This window comes from Oncorhynchus keta, chromosome 17 (assembly GCF_023373465.1).
Source record: "Oncorhynchus keta strain PuntledgeMale-10-30-2019 chromosome 17, Oket_V2, whole genome shotgun sequence".
Lineage (NCBI taxonomy): Eukaryota > Metazoa > Chordata > Actinopteri > Salmoniformes > Salmonidae > Oncorhynchus > Oncorhynchus keta.
In genome coordinates, this window is record NC_068437.1 from 10,756,443 (window position 1) to 10,773,818 (window position 17,376).

At 42.7% G+C, this 17,376-nt stretch overlaps 1 protein-coding gene across 1 annotated transcript in view; it reads left to right on the forward strand.

The window, feature by feature from the left end:
* Positions 1-17,376, forward strand: part of LOC118396417 (pleckstrin homology domain-containing family A member 7-like) — a 182,609-nt gene that overhangs the window by 113,823 nt on the left and 51,410 nt on the right. Inside the window, exons 6-8 of the mRNA XM_035790610.2 lie at positions 7,828-7,932; positions 9,381-9,453; positions 13,958-14,058. Of these exons, the coding sequence (XP_035646503.1) occupies positions 7,828-7,932; positions 9,381-9,453; positions 13,958-14,058 (279 nt within the window). The remainder of the gene's footprint in view (positions 1-7,827; positions 7,933-9,380; positions 9,454-13,957; positions 14,059-17,376) is intronic.

Sequence of the window (17,376 nt, forward strand, 5' to 3'; positions counted from 1 at the left end):
CACGCTTGGCATTCTCTGGACCAGCTTCACCTGGAATGCTTTTTCCAACCGTCCTCAAGGAGTTCCCACATATGCTGAGCACTTGTTTGCTGCTTTTCCTTCACTCTGCGGTCCAACTCATCCCAAACCATCTCAATTGGGTTGAGGTTTGGTGATTTGTGGAGGCCAGGTCATCTGATGCAGCACTCCATCACTTCCCTTCTTGGTCAAATAGCTGCAGAATGCTGTTGTTAATTGTGGCTTCAATTCTCAATAAATCACCGACAGTGTCACCAGAACACTTCTTCCTCCATGCTTCACGATAGGAACCACACATGCGGAGATCATTCGTTCACCTACTCTGCATCTCACAAAGACACGGCAGTTGGAACCAAAAATCTCAAATTTGGACTCATCAGACCGAAGGACAGATTTCCATTGCTCGTGTTTCTTGGCAAGTCTCTTGTTCTTATTGGTGTCTTTTAGTAGTAGTTTCTTTGCAGCAATTTGACCATGAAGGCTTAATTCACACAGTCTCCTCTGAACAGTTGATGTTGAGATGTGTCTGTTACTTGAACTCTGAAGCATTTATTTGGGCTGCCATTTCTGAGGCTGGTAACTAATGAACATATCCTCTGCAGCAGAGGTAACCCTGGGTCTTCCTTTCCAGTGGCGATCCTCATGAGAACCAGTTTCATCATAGCGCTTGATGGTTTTTGTGACTGCACTTGAAGAAACTTTCAAAGTTGTTGAAATGTTCTGTATTGACTGACCTTCATGTCTTAAAGTAATGATGGACTGTTTTTTTCTCTTTGCTTATTTGAGCTGTTCTTGCCATAGTATGGACTTGGTCCTTTACCAAATAGGACTATCTTCTGTATACCACCCCTACCTTGTCACAACACAACTGATTGGCTCAAACACATTAAGAAGGAAAGAAATTCCACAAATACATTTTTAGCAAGGCACACCTGTTAATTGAATGCATTCCAGGTGACGACCTCATGAAGCTGTCAAGGCAAAGGGTGGCTACTTTGAAGAATCTCAAATATATTTTGATTTAACACTTTTGGTTATTACAAGATTCCATATGTGTTATTTCATAGTTTTGATGTCTTCACCATTATTCTACAATGTAGAAAATAGTCAAAATGCAGAAAAACCCTTGACTGAGTAGGTGTGTCCAAACTTTTGACCAACACTGTATATGATATAGTCTCTTTTATCTCTGGAATAAAGACCGATACAAATATTTCTGTGAATGGCTAATATCTGCCGACAATATTGGTGAACCGATTTATCGGTCAGGGACTATATATAGGGAAAAGTAATTAACAACGGGCATTAGGTGAGGATGAATGGTGGTGGGCTTCTCACACACCTTTGACCAAGACCCCATTAAAAGCCACCAGACAGTGGACAGGGGGTTTGAGTGGAGAGGAGGGGGGTCTTCTGTCTGCCCGTAGGAGGCTGGTTTAATTAATGTCGCAGACTCCAGAGGGGGGGGAAGTTAGACGTGTGGATCTGACGGAATTAGACTGCGCCTGTGTGTTTATGGAATTGTGCAGGTTGAGGGTGAATGTGACAGGGCAAGAGTGTGTGCGTTTTGTGTGTGTCAAGTGTAAAGTTTGTGCCCGTTTGTGTGTCAGGTGTATGACGAATGACAAGTGTGTGTGTGTGTGTGTGGCTCAACATAACAAGCTCGGGGCCTTCTCTCCAGGCTCTACTGTGACCCCGGCAGAACAGTCCAGCCGATTTCAAGCCGCAGGTGGGATACACCTGATGCTCACCCCCCCGCCCCATTTATAACTTGAAAGGCAATTAACTACCCAACTTTCACTTTGAAGACTGGTCTTAGTGGCATTACTTCCCCATGTACCTTTAATGCTTTTTGCGTAAAGCCAAGAGAACAGGCTACTGTAGCATTAGCATGAAATGAGCTCTCTCTCATTCCTTTCTCTTGCCCTGTCTCGCTCTCTCTCTCTCTTGCTCCTTATCTCCCCCCTCTCTGGCAGAGGATGGGAGAGCACACACACACACACACACACACACACACTGCTTCTCTTTCTTAGGCACACACACACCACTAAACAGAGGTAAATCATGTCCACCCCATCAACAGGTGGACCCAGACTCTGATTGAATGTGGCACACAGGGAGAGGATCGGGCATCCATCACACTGGGGCTCATCAGTTACCATGACGAGAGACCACAGCTTTTTGCCACCGCAACCCTTTTCCCTTTATTGTGCAGTACAAAAAGTAGTGCACTATGTAGAGGACAGGGTGCTGTTTGGGATGCAACCCAGGTGATCCCACCCATTCCCCACCCCCTCCCTCCATAAAGGATCAAGCAATATCCTTTGCTTTACTGATGAACATCAGCACTAAACCGCTGCATCACTTTCCAGAAGCATGAGTCATGCTTTTCCTCTGTGTGTGTGGGTGCTGTTACAACATAAAAAAAAGGGAAAAAATTGATGAGCCAGAACAGGTATTCATTACTCTTGTTTCGTCGGCATTCCTGAAAAGCACCAATATGTCTGTGCCAGACGGTTCCCAGATTCTGTTGCCTTATTTGAAGTCTTTGTCAAAGAGATGTCTTCTCTTTAAACTCTTCAAGGCAGTGTGAAGATATTGTCACCACATAGTAAATTGCAGACAAATACATACTGAACCAGACTGTAAAGAGTATGTAGCGTGTACAGTGCATTGGGAAAACTATTCAGACCCCTTCCTTCCCTCCCCATTTTGTTACGTTACAGCCTTATTCGACTTTAAAAAACATATTTTAAAAAATCTCATTAATTTACACACAATACCCCATAATGACGTAGCGAAAACAAGTTTTCAGACATTTTTGCAAATGTATTAAAACAGAAATACCTTATTTACATAAGTATTCAGACCCTTTGCTATGAGACTCGAAATTGAGTTCGGGTGCATCCTGTTTCCATGAATCATCCTTGATATGTTTCTACAACTTGGAGTCCACCTGTGTTAAATTCAATTGATCGGACATGATTTGGAAAGGCACACACCTGTCTATATAAGGTTCCACAGTTGAAAGTGCATGTCAGAAGAAAAAACCAAGCCATGAGGTCGAAGGAATTGTCTGTAGAGCTCCGAGGCAGGATTGTGTCGAGGCACAGATCTGAAGAATGGTACCAAAACATTTCTCCAACATTGACTGTCCCCAAGTGGCCTCCTTCATTCTTAAATGGAAGAAGTTTGGAACCACCAAGACCCTTTCTAGGGCTGAAGACCTTGACAAACTGCAATCGAGGGAGAAGGGCCTTGGTCAAGGAGGTGACCAAGAACCCGATGGTCAATCTGACAGAGCTCCAAAGTTCCTCTGTGGAGATGGGAAAAATCTTCCAGAAGGACAACTATCTCTACAGCACTCCACAAATCAGGCCTTTATGGTAGAGTGGCCAGACGGAAGCCACTCTTCAGTAAAAGGCACATGACAGCCCGCTTGGAGTTTACCAAAAGGCACCTAAAGGACTCGCATCGCAGACCATGAGAAACAAGATTGTCTGGTCTGATGAAACCAAGATTGAACCCTTTGGCCTGAATGCCAAGAGTCACGTCTGAAGGAAACCTGGCACCATCCCTATGGTGAAGCATGGTGGTGGCAGACTCATGCTGTGGGGATGTTTTTCCAGAGGCAGGGACTGGGCGACTAGTCAGGATCAAGGGAAAGATGAACATAGCAAAGTACAGAGAGATCCTTGATGAAAACCTGCTGCAGAGTGCTCAGGACCTCACTGGGACAAAGGTTCACCTTCCAACAGGACAACAGCCCAAAGCACAAGCCCTAAGCCAAGACCACGCAAGAGTGGCTTCGGGACAAGTCTCAATGTCCTTGAGTGGCCCAGGCAGAACCCGGACTTTTGAACCCGATCCAACCTGAAAGTAGCTGTGCAGCGACGCTCCCCATCCAACCTGAAAGAGCTTGGGAGGATTTGCAGAGACGAATGGGAGAAACTCTCCAAATACAGGTGTGCCAAGCTTGTAGCGTCATACCCAAGAAGACTCGAGGCTCACTACCAAATGAGCTTCAACAGAGTAGTGAGTAAAGTTTTTTTCTCTTGCTTTTCCATAAGTTTATTTTAAAAATTGAAACCAAGTTTTTGCTTTGACGCTATGGGGTATTGAGTGTAGATTGAGGGGGATTTTTTAAAAATATACATTTTAGAATAAGGCTGTAACATAACAAAATGTGGAAAAAGTGAAGGAGTCTGAATACTTTCCGACTGTGCTGTCTTATCTATAGCCTTTCACTGACAAAAGCCGAATCTTAAATTAGAGACCCTATTGTATGGTGTGATATACAGTTATACAGTTACATTTCTGTTGGCGCTAATATCACTCCCATATTTCCACGAGTTTACCCGTCCTTAAAATAGACTATATTAAACTACGTAGACAAGGGAATCTGTTGTGACAGCTCTTCTGGCGTTTAGTGTCTACCTTCCACGCTTGGTCAGCAGTGGTTCTTATAATCGTGTAATTAGACACTTGTAGGCGTCACACCCCGCCAGTTAAACCAAACCCCTCAGCCGTAACTCCCTGCTCAGGTTTGGGATAGAAATGATGGGAGTGTGTGTGTGTGTGTGTGTGTGTGTGTGTGTGTGTGTGTGTGTGTGTGTGTGTGGGGGGTGCTGTGTGTGTGGGGGGTGGTAGTGTGTGTAGGGTACAGGATACATCACGGCCTGTAGTGTACTCTATATACACACACACACGCACGCACGCACGCACGCACGCACGCACGCACGCACGCACGGCTTGCCTCACGTCACATCACAGACATGTCAGGGGAGTTGAGTGAGGCTTTTCTTTGTGTTGATAGGCTTGTTTAACGCTGCAATTAAGGTACTGGAATGACGAGTTTTGTAGTTCAGCGAGGGGACGGAGAGAGCGACCACATGACGTCGAGTGCTAATGTCAGAGGTGTCGGTCAATGACGCCCCCCGACACGCACATGTGGTATCCGGTCCATGCTGCATAAATGATACGCTTCACTCCATTTTCGTCAATGGGTCATTACAGTACTGATTAGTAGGTTAATGGGTCATTACAGTACTGATTAGTAGGTTAATGGGTCATTACAGTACTGATTAGTAGGTTAATGGGTCATTACAGTACTGATTAGTAGGTGAATGGGTCATTACAGTACTGAGTAGTAGGTTAATGGGTCATTACAGTACTGAGTAGTAGGTTAATGGGTCATTACAGTACTGAGTAGTAGGTTAATGGGTCATTACAGTACTGAGTAGTAGGTTAATGGGTCATTACAGTACTGAGTAGTAGGTTAATGGGTCATTACAGTACTGAGTAGTAGGTTAATGGGTCATTACAGTACTGAGTAGTAGGTTAATGGGTCATTACAGTACTGAGTAGTAGGTTAATGGGTCATTACAGTACTGAGTAGTAGGTTAATGGGTCATTACAGTACTGAGTAGTAGGTTAATGGGTCATTACAGTACTGAGTAGTAGGTTAATGGGTCATTACAGTACTGAGTAGTAGGTTAATGGGTCATTACAGTACTGAGTAGTAGGTTAATGGGTCATTACAGTACTGAGTAGTAGGTTAATGGGTCATTACAGTACTGAGTAGTAGGTTAATGGGTCATTACAGTACTGAGTAGTAGGTTAATGGGTCATTACAGTACTGATTAGTAGGTTAATGGGTCATTACAGTACTGATTAGTAGGTTAATGGGTCATTACAGTACTGATTAGTAGGTGAATGGGTCATTACAGTACTGAGTAGTAGGTTAATGGGTCATTACAGTACTGAGTAGTAGGTTAATGGGTCATTACAGTACTGAGTAGTAGGTTAATGGGTCATTACAGTACTGAGTAGTAGGTTATAATTCAGGTCATAGGGATGCATGCATACACAGCTCCACTGAGGTAAATCACGCCCACCCCATCAACAGATGGACCCAGACTATATTTGAATGTGGCACATTCCATTAATGCTTCGGTGTGTGTGTGTATGTGAATGCATTTGAGGAACTTTAAGCTTGTGAATTGCTGTCCGTCTGTCTGTATGTGCTGTATGTATGACTTGTGGCTGGTGCGTGTGATAGGGTCGACCGAGATCTCTTTAGTCGAGCGGTCACAATTTTTTTTTTTTTTTTTTCATGGCGCACAAGACAGCTGTCTGATTCGCACCTGTGTCCAGTGGACTAATCCATTGCGGAGGTCAAGGGGATGGCACGGTCCATCACGCTAAGACGTGATACTGAAATTGTATATGGATATGTTTACCCCAAATAATGGTACAACACTAGTAAATTAGGTCTATTTTCAATCGCCTAACTATTAAATGTGCCTGGCTCTATAAATCATCCACATACACTACCAGTCAAAAGTTTGGAAACTGACTAATTCAAGGGTTTTTCTTTATTTTTACTATGTTCTACATTGTAGAATAATAGTGAAGACATCCAAACTGTGAAATAACACATATGGAATCATGTAGTAACCAAAAAAGTGTTAAACAAATCAATCGCTTTTTTTCCTTTGAGATTCTTCAAGTAGCCACCCTTTGCCTTGATAACAGCGTTGCACACCCTTGGCATTCTCTCAACCAGCTTCACGAGGTAGTCACCTGGAATGCATTTCAATCAAGCGTGTGTCTGTCTATATATGGAAAAATATGTTTTTAAACATTTCAACCCGTTGATTGGTCGAAAGAATAGGATGACTCTTGTCGACCAAGATTTTTTACATTTTTAGTCAGGGACATCCCTAGCGTGTGGTGTGTGTATGTGATCTGTGTGCATACGTGTCTGCGTGTTTCCATGAATGTATTGTGTCTGTATGTTGGTAGTGTCAACCTTGTACTCGTGTGTGGTGCATGCGTGGTTGATTCATGGCCCTTAACCAGCAGCTGTGTCTCACTAATGGCCGACGAATCGATCTTCACCCAACGAGGGAATCACACAGACACACACAACCCGGAGGGCATCATTCAGCCTCCACAAGCTGTCCTGTTGACGGCTACCTCTATAACATATTTTAAAAAACGTGAGCTGGCGCACACCCAGAAAAGAGTTTGTGTGGAGGTGCTGACTAACGGCCAATAAACTATCAAGGGTCAGACCCTGAGGAGGGCACAGTGATGCCGAAACGTTGGGAAATAACAATTAAATTGCTGGGAGATTACACATGGCGTGTGTGACTTTCTTTAATTTGATCGTTTATAGGCTACCTCTATAACCTCGTCAGCTGTAACTATATGCTCACGATCACTACCGCTGTAGACCATTACCAGCAGGCCCTGGGCCCGAACGGCCATGTCAGACCTAGTTGAACTTTCATCACCTCCTGGTTAGTCAGAAGAGTAATGGGCTCACCCACCCCTCCACCCCCTCAATGGTTCCTCCCGAGGTGTATTGCTTTAAAACTCATGGGAGTACTTTTCTTCTTCTCTTGTTATTTGTGTGGGTGAGAGTTTGGCTTATGGTAAACTATTGTCACAAATAGATTTTGCGCTTGCTTAAAAATTCAACTTTATTGGATTGGGTCAACCAATCAGAACATACTGTAAAATGTGTGACGTGAAACTTTGAGAAAAGAACTTTACGAGCAAACGGCATTTCTTCTTTTGTATCATGCTAAGTATTCCAACTCGCCGACAAGAGACCGCCGTGTGCTGTCATGGCCGCCTGAGCTTTTAGTTGTCTAGTCAATGAAATCGATCGATCTGTGTCCCCTTTTCAAGTATGACTTTGAAATGGAGGATGGAACAGTAGAAGCTAAATTGTCAGGGCTGGTGAGGTCAAAGTTGAAATAACTAACCCAGTATGCTGGATGTGTGTGTGCCCTATAGGGATCCAGGTCCAGTGGGAGGGTGCACAGTTTTGGGAAGCGAGAGCAGTCCATCAAGAGGAACCCCAATGTCCCCGTGGTGGTGAGAGGATGGCTCTACAAACAGGTAAGCAACACCTGCACACACATTCACGTGCACACGTATGCGTACCTACACATACAAAGGCGCGCACACCTAATACGACTAATGAAACTTGAAATGCGCACACACCACACACACACACACACGTATGCATACCAACATGCTCGAAGGCACATGCGACTAATGAAACTTGAAACGCGCGAATACACACACACACACACACACACACACACACACACACACACACACACACACACACACACACACACACACACACACACACACTGTCTATCAGGGTTCCCCAACCCCCGAGGAGAGGTTTGGGAAGTACTTGCATTGGTTGCCATGGCAACAGAGGTCATGGACACATCACATGGACACATCACGTGGACATGCATTGGGTTGCTTTTCAAAAATGGGATAGAGCTCATTGGTTGATAGGTGTCTGTAGGACAATACTGATTGGCTGATAGTGGGACAAGCAAGCCAATGGAGCTGATAGACATGGGTGTGCAGCCTGTCAGTTGATTGGTCGACAGGAACTCTGGTTACAAAGCTCATCGGTTGACACACGAAGGGCTGCGGAATCTACAGGATACTGTCGATTGGTTAGTAGAGACACACAGAGACTCATAGGATAGAGCCCATTGGTTGATAGGTGTCTGTAGGACAACATGATTGGATAAACTGGTAGCTGGGTGTATGGAACATATTGTATACGGTTTTTTTGTACACAGTCCCAAATGACACCCTATTCCATATATAGTGCACTACTTTTTACTAGAGCTGGTTACATGTAGGGCACCAAATAAGAAATAGTGTGTACTATTTGGGATACACACAGCGTCTTAATGAGCTCCAGGGTCGACCTTTTGAACCCTGTTTGTCTGCCAGGTAGACGGATGTGACTTTGCCCTCGCTGGATCACCGAAAAGCCAGCACTGTCACATTTTTATAAAACTCTAAGAGAAAAGAGAAGCACAATGCAATTATCTTTAACTGGCAGACATGCATTATCTGTTGAAACACACAAACATCCACACAGAAAGACATGCTCTCGCTCTTTCTCTGACTCTCTCTCTCTCTCTCTCTCTCTCTCTCTCTCTCTCTCTCTCTCTCTCTCTCTCTCACTGTCAGGCACTCACGCACCACACACACACACTCACACGCACACACTCACTTCTAAGGGAACGCTATTCAAACACCAAATGAGTTTCCTCCCAAACAAACTCCCTATCATGACAATGGGGACATGAACACACGCTCTTCCTACCAGGGACAATATTCAAACAGGCAGCACTTAATTACAGTGTGTGGCGTGTGCGCGCGCATGTGTGTGATGATCTGTTTTGAAGTGTGTTTTTCCCTTCTATCTTTCATCATTCCCCTGGCTGCAAGTGTGTTTGAAAAGCGATGGCAGGCATCGCAGGGCCAATAAAGGAGTGTAGGCCTGACTTCACTTTCTTTTGCAGGACGGCTCTGGAATGAGGCTTTGGAAGAGGAAGTGGTTTGTGCTGGCTGACTACTGTCTGTTCTACTATAAAGGTGAGATGTGTGTGTGTGTGTGTGTGTGTGTGTGTGTGTGTGTGTGTGTGTGTGTGTGTGTGTGTGTGTGTGTGTGTGTGTGTGTGTGTGCGCTCTAGGGGATGTGACGTGGTATGTTAGTGCTGTAAGTGTAGACTTGATGACCTCATAAGCCTGTTTCCTCTGGCACTGACCTGGCACCAAGATGTGAGCGTAGGATAGTTTTGTTCGTCTTGTCCACTGTTAATACACACGCACACAAATGTGCACGTCAGCTGTAAAGTTTTCAAGATGGACTACTTTCAGTACAGAGCAAAACTGGGATGATGATGATGATGTGTGTTCAAATCAGATCCACATGTCCTATTGGCTGAGCTAGAAGAGAGGCCAATTGGAGCACAACGGAAGCTATTTATAGTCAAAGTTTCATAAAAGGGCCTTTCTCGAGACTAGACGGCAATCTGGGATCTTCGCTGGGCCTTGTGAGTGAATGGGTTTGCCGAACGAGCCTGAAGATAAACCACACGGATACCCATTACAGTTTTTTTTACTTTGGTTTAATCTCACCGTGTTTGTTCTTGCCACATCTTGGCGACGCCAACGAGGGCTCATCGTTCCAGACCCCTGGTAGTCTATGGTTGAGTCCCAAATGGCACTCTGTGCCCTGTTTAGTACTATACTTGTGGTCAAAAGTACTGAACTATACAGGAGAAGTAGTGCACTACTCCGAGAATAGGGTGGCATTTGGGGCACGGCCTCTCCTGATCCCTAGCCACTGTCCCACACGTGAACAGGTTCTCAATGTTGCCCTAATGTTAGTAGAGGGTTAGGAGAGCGTTATGTAAGAGATTGGAACCAGAATGTCTCGAGTTGATGAGGGAGCCAGAGGTTTAATCAGTGGTTAATCTGATGTGTATCCCGAGGTCTCGCTCTTCATTTTTCTCTCGCCTTCACTATCTCTCCCTGTGTCACTCTCTTGCTGTCTAAACCCTTCTCGCTCACGTACTCTATCACTTTTACTCCTTCCCCCGCTCTCTCACCCTCTTCCTCCATCTTCTCTCTCTCTCTCTCTCTCTCTCTCTCTCTCTCTCTCTCTCTCTCTCTCTCTCTCTCCCCTCTCTCTTCATCTTCATCCTGCTCCCATTTTACTCCGTCTCGTCTCTTTCGGCCGCCTCTTTCCCTGTTTCTCGCTCTTATTAATCTGTTAATTTCTCTGCGTTAAGGCGTGTATGTGTGTGGGCAGACAAAAGGACGAGGCCCCATGTGGAGAATTTCTCCTCCAAAGCTCCTTGAATGTATTTTTAACCAATTACTCTTTAATCCAGACCCCACCCCCGCCTTCACTTATCAACCAAACATTCCAATCCACCACACACACGACCACATGTTTTCGCACACACACACATTCTATCACTCTGTCACAATGTGCAGCGGTGGAAACACTCCCCCCATGAGAGTTGTCCCTTTTTTTTATTTATAGCAGCGTGAGCTAATTAAGATATGAGCTCTAGTGTCAGGAAGGGCACACAGTGGCATGACACTGATGCCAAACCGGGCAGAGGACGGCCGTGGTATGAACCCGGCCAATGCCAACTGGATGGGCGGAGAGCGATTTAGTGGAGTGGCAGTGTAGTGCCCGTTTGGGTAAGGGGGGTTAGTGGTTTGGCAGAGTACTGCCACATGGGTGTCGGGGGAGGGGAGTTTTTTTTTTTCACTATCCAAAATGATTAGTGGGTCGTAAGTGACATCTCTCTCTCTCTATGTATCTCTGTCTATCTCGCTCTAGTAGACGTATAATTAAAGAATGGTGGGACCATCGGCAATAAGGCATCTCAATACTAGTAGCAGCTGTGGAAATGGGTTTTCAATTAACAGCAACTACAACAACGATATGAATGAAAATAACAATACATTCAATGCAAGTAGTAGAGCAGTCTCAACATGACGTGGCGTGAAAGCCTAAACAAAATTAAATGGGAAATATTATTGACGTTGCACTTTTCACTGGCTAACTCCTCAGGTTTTGGCCAAAACCTTTGTAGTGAATGATCATTTTGGGAAAGATTCTCTTAGGTCTGAGTATTTGTCACAGTGGAATAGGAAATGCAGCTCGCTCTACCTCTCCCCTTGGAGCAGAGTGAGCACCGCCTGTCCTCTCTGGGCAGCCAGGTTTGCCTGTGACGACCGGTCTCTATAGCCAGACTGTTCTCACGGAGTCTGTACCACGTCAGTGTTTTCCTCAGTTTTCTATCAGCCACAGTGGTCAGATAGTCTGCCACCAAGTTACTGTCGGTTTAGAGCCAAATAGCACTGAAGCTTTCTTTAGATTTTTTTTGTGGTGTCTTTCCAATAGGTGATTATAATTTTTATATTTGCTTTGTGATGATTTGGTTGAGCCAGATTTTTCTGAGTGCTGTCCTGAGACTCAATGGGGTTGGTTTGGGTTAGTGAACTTGAGCCTCAGAACCAGCTGACTGAGGGACCTCTTCTCTGGTTTCATCTCTTGACATTGTAGGGTTGTGTGATTATATGTTTTAGGGGTCACTTGTTTTTAGATGGTTGTAAAATTTGATGGCTGTTTTTTTTCTATTCGAATAAGAGGTGTGGGGGGCTGGCCCAATTCTGTTCTTACATGTGAGTTTTTCTTTGCACTTGCAATACAGTCTTACAAAGCTCAGCATGCAGTATTTTGATTGGATTTGTCCCATTTGCTGAATTCATTATTGGAGAGTGGACCCCATACTTCGCTACCCTTTTAGAGCAATTGGTTCTATTTTAAAGTATTGAATGCTTTTCTTCCTTTGTCTCTCAGCTGTGAAAGCTACCTGTGAAAGCTACCTGTGAAAGCTACCAGTGTCGCTGATATTTAGTCCTGGATACGTGTCGTTTTTTTAGGTGTGTTCTAATAGAACTGTGTCCAAATAGAATTTCTATTTGTCATCCTGATTTCTGGACCTATTTTGGAATATCATATATATTTTAGGTTAACTGTCTGAGCCCAGGTCTGACAGAACTTGTGCAGATGATCTAGATGCTGCTGTAACCCCTCCTTAGTGGCAGACAGCAGCACCAGGTCACCTGCGTACAGCAGACACTTGATTTCAGCGTCGGGTGAGACCAGGTGCTGCAGATTCTTCTACTGTTTCTTTTGCCAATTCATTCATGTAGATGTTAAATAGTGTAGGACTTATTGAGCAGCCCTGTTTCACTCCACGTCTCTGAGAGAAGACGTCTGTTTGCTTGTTGCAATTTGACCCGCACGTTTGTTTTTAAGTGTACATTTGATTTAACCCTATGATCCCCCGATACCACTTTGTATTAGTTTATTTTTAAAAATACATTTGTGCCCGAAAAATTAGTTGATTTTGCCTTTGTTTTGGTCTACTTGTTCGTCAATTAGTGTGTGGAGGGTGTAAATGTGGTCGGTCGAGCAGTAATTTGTTAGAAATCCAATCTGGCTTCTGCTCAGGACGTTGTGTTAATCAAGGAAATGATGTAGTCTGCTATTTATGATACTGTAGAGATTTTGCTGTTAACGCAAATCCCTCTAATTGTGGATCAAATTTGTTTCCGTTTTTTATAGATTGGTGTGATCAATCCTTTGTTCCAAATATCGGGGGAAATGCCTGCAGTGAGGATAATGTTGAAGAGTATAGCCAATTTGAATTTGTGGTCTGTATATTTGATCATTTCATTTAAAATACTGTCCGCACCACAGGTCTTTTTTGGGTTGGAGAGTGTACAGTTAATCATTGTTCTGTAATTGAGGTATCCACAGGATTCTTACTTGTCATCTTTTCTTGTACGGTATATATTGTTGTTCTGGGCTCTTTGTTTTTTATTGCTGTAGAGGTTTGCAAAGTGATTTTCTTCACATATCACCATATTGCATAGCCAATTCCTCATGATGAGGTTTATTTAATTTATCCCAGTTTTCCCAGAAGTGGTTTGACTCTATGGATTCCTCAATTCCATCCAGGTGATCTAATGAGCGGGTCCTTTTTTTGTCCTTAGGGTTTGTATTGCTTCAGTGTTTCCCCGTGTTGAAGACGTATATTTTCGTTGTCTGATTCGCTGTGTTTTTGATTAGATATATTTCTCAATGACTTTCTTTCATATTTTTCATTCTCCATTATTTTTGGTTTGCTCTTATGTGTCTTTATATTAGCCAAGGAGGCTAATTTGTCAAATATAAAGTTTGTTCCAAACTTCCAAATGTACACCTTCATTGCTGTATGTTAAGGCTACGAAGTTGTCCAGGAGCGATTTGAATTTTTAGGGTACTAATTGCTTTTATGGTAGATTTCTGTACTGTTAGCACTTCATCTATAGACCTTTTTAGTGGCATGTAATTTATTGGTCCGTGATGCTTCATGGTTGTGTTCCGCTCTTCTCAGATGCACTGTGATTTTACTGTGGTTGAGCTCTCTTTTCTTTCTCTTTTCTTTCTCTCGATGTTCTTTCTCTCTCCTGTCTTGTCTCTCCTGTCTTTCTTTCTTTCTTTCTTTCGCCCCTCCCCTAACAGACAGCAGGGAGGAGTCAGTCCTGGGTAGTATTCCTCTGCCCAGCTATGTCGTCTCAGCCGTGGAGCCTGAGGACCACATCAGCCGCAAGTACGCCTTCAAGGTAAGACTCAGAGTTCGCCTCTTTACAGGACTTATTTTTTTTAAAGTCTTTTTAAAGTGTTAAATGTTAAATTTGATTCATTTGACTAATGTAATATTCCATGGCTTTATGTAGTCTCTGTTCCACTGGTTTATATTTGTAAGCGACGCTGTGTTTCTGCCTACTGTTAAAATACAACTAGTTTTACTGCTTTTATTACTCACCAGCGGCTTGTTGACTGATTTAGATTATGGACTGAATATGATTTGGTTCTACGCTTCATATTGACTTCTATTTGGCTAACCGCTGGCTTTAGAGGCATTGCGTCACCGTGAGGTCACTATGCTCACAGGGAGAATTCTGTCAATCAATGATGGACGATATTCTGGATAATAAGCTAATCAGATATTTAATTGCACCCATCCTCCCCTTTTTATTGGCTATTGAGGATTTCAAATCAAATCAAATTTGATGTGTCACGTGTGCCGAATACAACCGGTATTGAAATGCTTACAGTCCCTTAACCAACAATGCAGTTCAAGAAATAGAGTTAAGAAAATATTGACTAAAGTCAAATCAAATAAAAAAAGTAACACAAGATAATTACATAACAATAACGATGCTACAATATATACAGGGGATACCGGTACCGAGTCAATGTGCCGGGGTACAGGTTAGTTGAGGTAATTTGTAAAGTGACAATGCATAGATTAACAGTAGCAGCAGCGTAAAAACAAAGGGAGGGTCAATGTAAATAGTCCGGGCGGCCATTTGATCAATTGTTTAGCAGTCTTATGGCTTGGGGGTAGAAGCTGTTGAGGAGCCTTTTGGTCCTACACTTGGCAGAGAGAACAGTCTATGACTTGGGTGATTGGAGTCTTTGACTATTTTGCTTTGGGGCCTTCCTCTGACACCGCCTAATGTATAGGTTGTTGATCCGATTGGATTCTCTGTATTGGTCGCTTTTTAGCTTTCTAATTTGCTTGTCTACTAAATTAATATATTTTTAAAAATAATAAGAAAGGTATTTTCTCCACAATGCCTACAACCGTAGGTTTTCTCTACAGACATGTTATAGGTATAGTACTACAGTATATCATTTAGGACTCCCCGCCTATGCCATAGAGCTACTGTGCCTTCCGAAAGTATTCACACCCCTTGTTTGTTGTTAAAAAAAATATATATATATATATGGTTAATATAAATTTTAATTTGTCAATGATCTACACAAACTATTCTGTCAAAGTGGAAGAAAAATTCTAACATTTGTATTTAAAAAAAGAATCAATTGATGTTAGAATCATCTTTGGCAGTAATTATAGATGTGAGTCTTTCTGGGTAGTTTTCTAAGACCTTTCCACACCTGGATTGTGCAGAATTTGCCGTTTATTCGTTTCAAAATTCTTGTAGCTCTGTCAAATTGGTTGTTGATCATTTCCAGACTACCATTTTCAGGTCTTGCCATAGATTTTCAAGTAGATTTTTGTCGAAATTGTAACTCGGTCACTCTTCTTGAAAAACAAATTCGGTGTAGATTTAACTTTGTGTTTATGGTTATTGTCCTGCTGAAAGGTGAATTAATCTCCCAGTGTCTGGTGGAAAGCAGACTGAACCAGGTTTTCCTCTAGGATTTTGCCTGTGCTTAGTTCCATTCAGTTTCTTTTTTTATCCTGAAAAACTCCCCAGTCCTTAAAGATTACAAGCATACCCATAACATGATGCAGCCACCACTATGCTTGAAAATATGGAGAGTGGTACTCAGCAATGTAATGTTTGGGCCAAATCCAATACAAAACACTTTGTATTCAGGACAGAAAGTGAATTGCTTTGCCACATTTTTTTGCAGTATTACTTTAGTGCCTTGTTGCAAACAGGATACATGTTTTGGAATATTTTTATTCTGTACAGGCTTCTTTTTACTCTGTCAATTAGGGTTAGTATTGTGGATTAACTACAATGTTGTTTATCAATCCTCAGTTTTATCCTATCACAGCCATTAAATTCTTAAAACTGTAACTGTTCTAATGTCACTATTGGCCTCATGGTGAAGTCCCTAAGCGGTTTCCTTCCTCTCCAGCAACTGAGTTAGGGTGGACGCCTGTATCTTTGTAGTGACTGGGTGTATTGATACACCATCTAAAGTGTAATTAATACATTTACCATGAAAAAAAGGGATATTCAATGTCTGCTTTTTTTTTTACCCATCTACCAATAGGTGCCTTTCTTTGTGAGACATTGGAAAACCTCCCTGGTCTTTGTGATTGGATCTGTGTTTGAAATTCACTTCTCTCCTTACAGATAATTGTATGTGTGGGATACAGAGATGAGGTAGTCATTCAAAAATCATGTTAAACACTATTATTGCAACTTATTATGTGACTTGTTCAGCACATTTTTACTCCTGAACTTATTTAGGCTCGCCATAACAAAGCGGTTGAATACTTATTGACTCAAGACATTTCAGATTTTCATTTTTTATTCATTTGTAAACATTTGTAAAAACATAATTCCACTTTGACATTATGGGGTATTGTGTGAAGGCCAGTGACAAAACATCTCAATTTAATTCCATTTTAAATTCAGGCTGTAACACAACAAAATGCGGGAAAAAGTAAAGGGGTTATGAATGATTTCTGAAGGCTCTGTATACAAGTGACAGAGACTGTGGTGCTAGCTGTATATCTGTGGTTGGTTCTAGATTACCCACATCTTTCTCTAATGTCCTCTGCTAGTGGTTTCATTCCCACAGGAAACCAAGTGTGGTTCCGTTATGTTTCCTTTCACCACTACATATACAGCCTTGCCTCTGTTGTCATGCAGAGCCAATAGGGGTTTAGGTTTCAGTCTATTGGCTGTATGACAGACGGTAGGCCTGGCTGGTTGTAATAATGTAGGCCAGTCAGTGACTGATACAACCAGTCGGTCTCCTAGTAATGTAGGGTTTCTTTTCCTGGTTCAAAAAGGGGTTTAGGTGGTGGGCGTGGCAGGGGCCGGCCCCTTCGGCACGGCTGACTTTTAGTGAACATTTCAGTGGCCCCCCACCTTGCCGGTGTGGAGAATTTCCTGCAATTTCCAATTTCCTGCAATTGTACAAATTTCTCCATGGAGCTGAGAGAAAATGTAGCAGTTTTAAAGAGAATTTCCCGCGATTTTATGCCTTTTGCTATGGCTAACACTGTGTTCTATCGCTCAAATATAATAACAAAATCTATTCTCCCTGCTTTGTTTAGCTTTTCTTTTGGTTATTGTTAGTTTTCAAAGATTATATTCTAAGAAAATGTATCTATCATTTTTTTCAGACTTAATCTTCATTTAGTCGTTTCAGTTTACACTGAAATT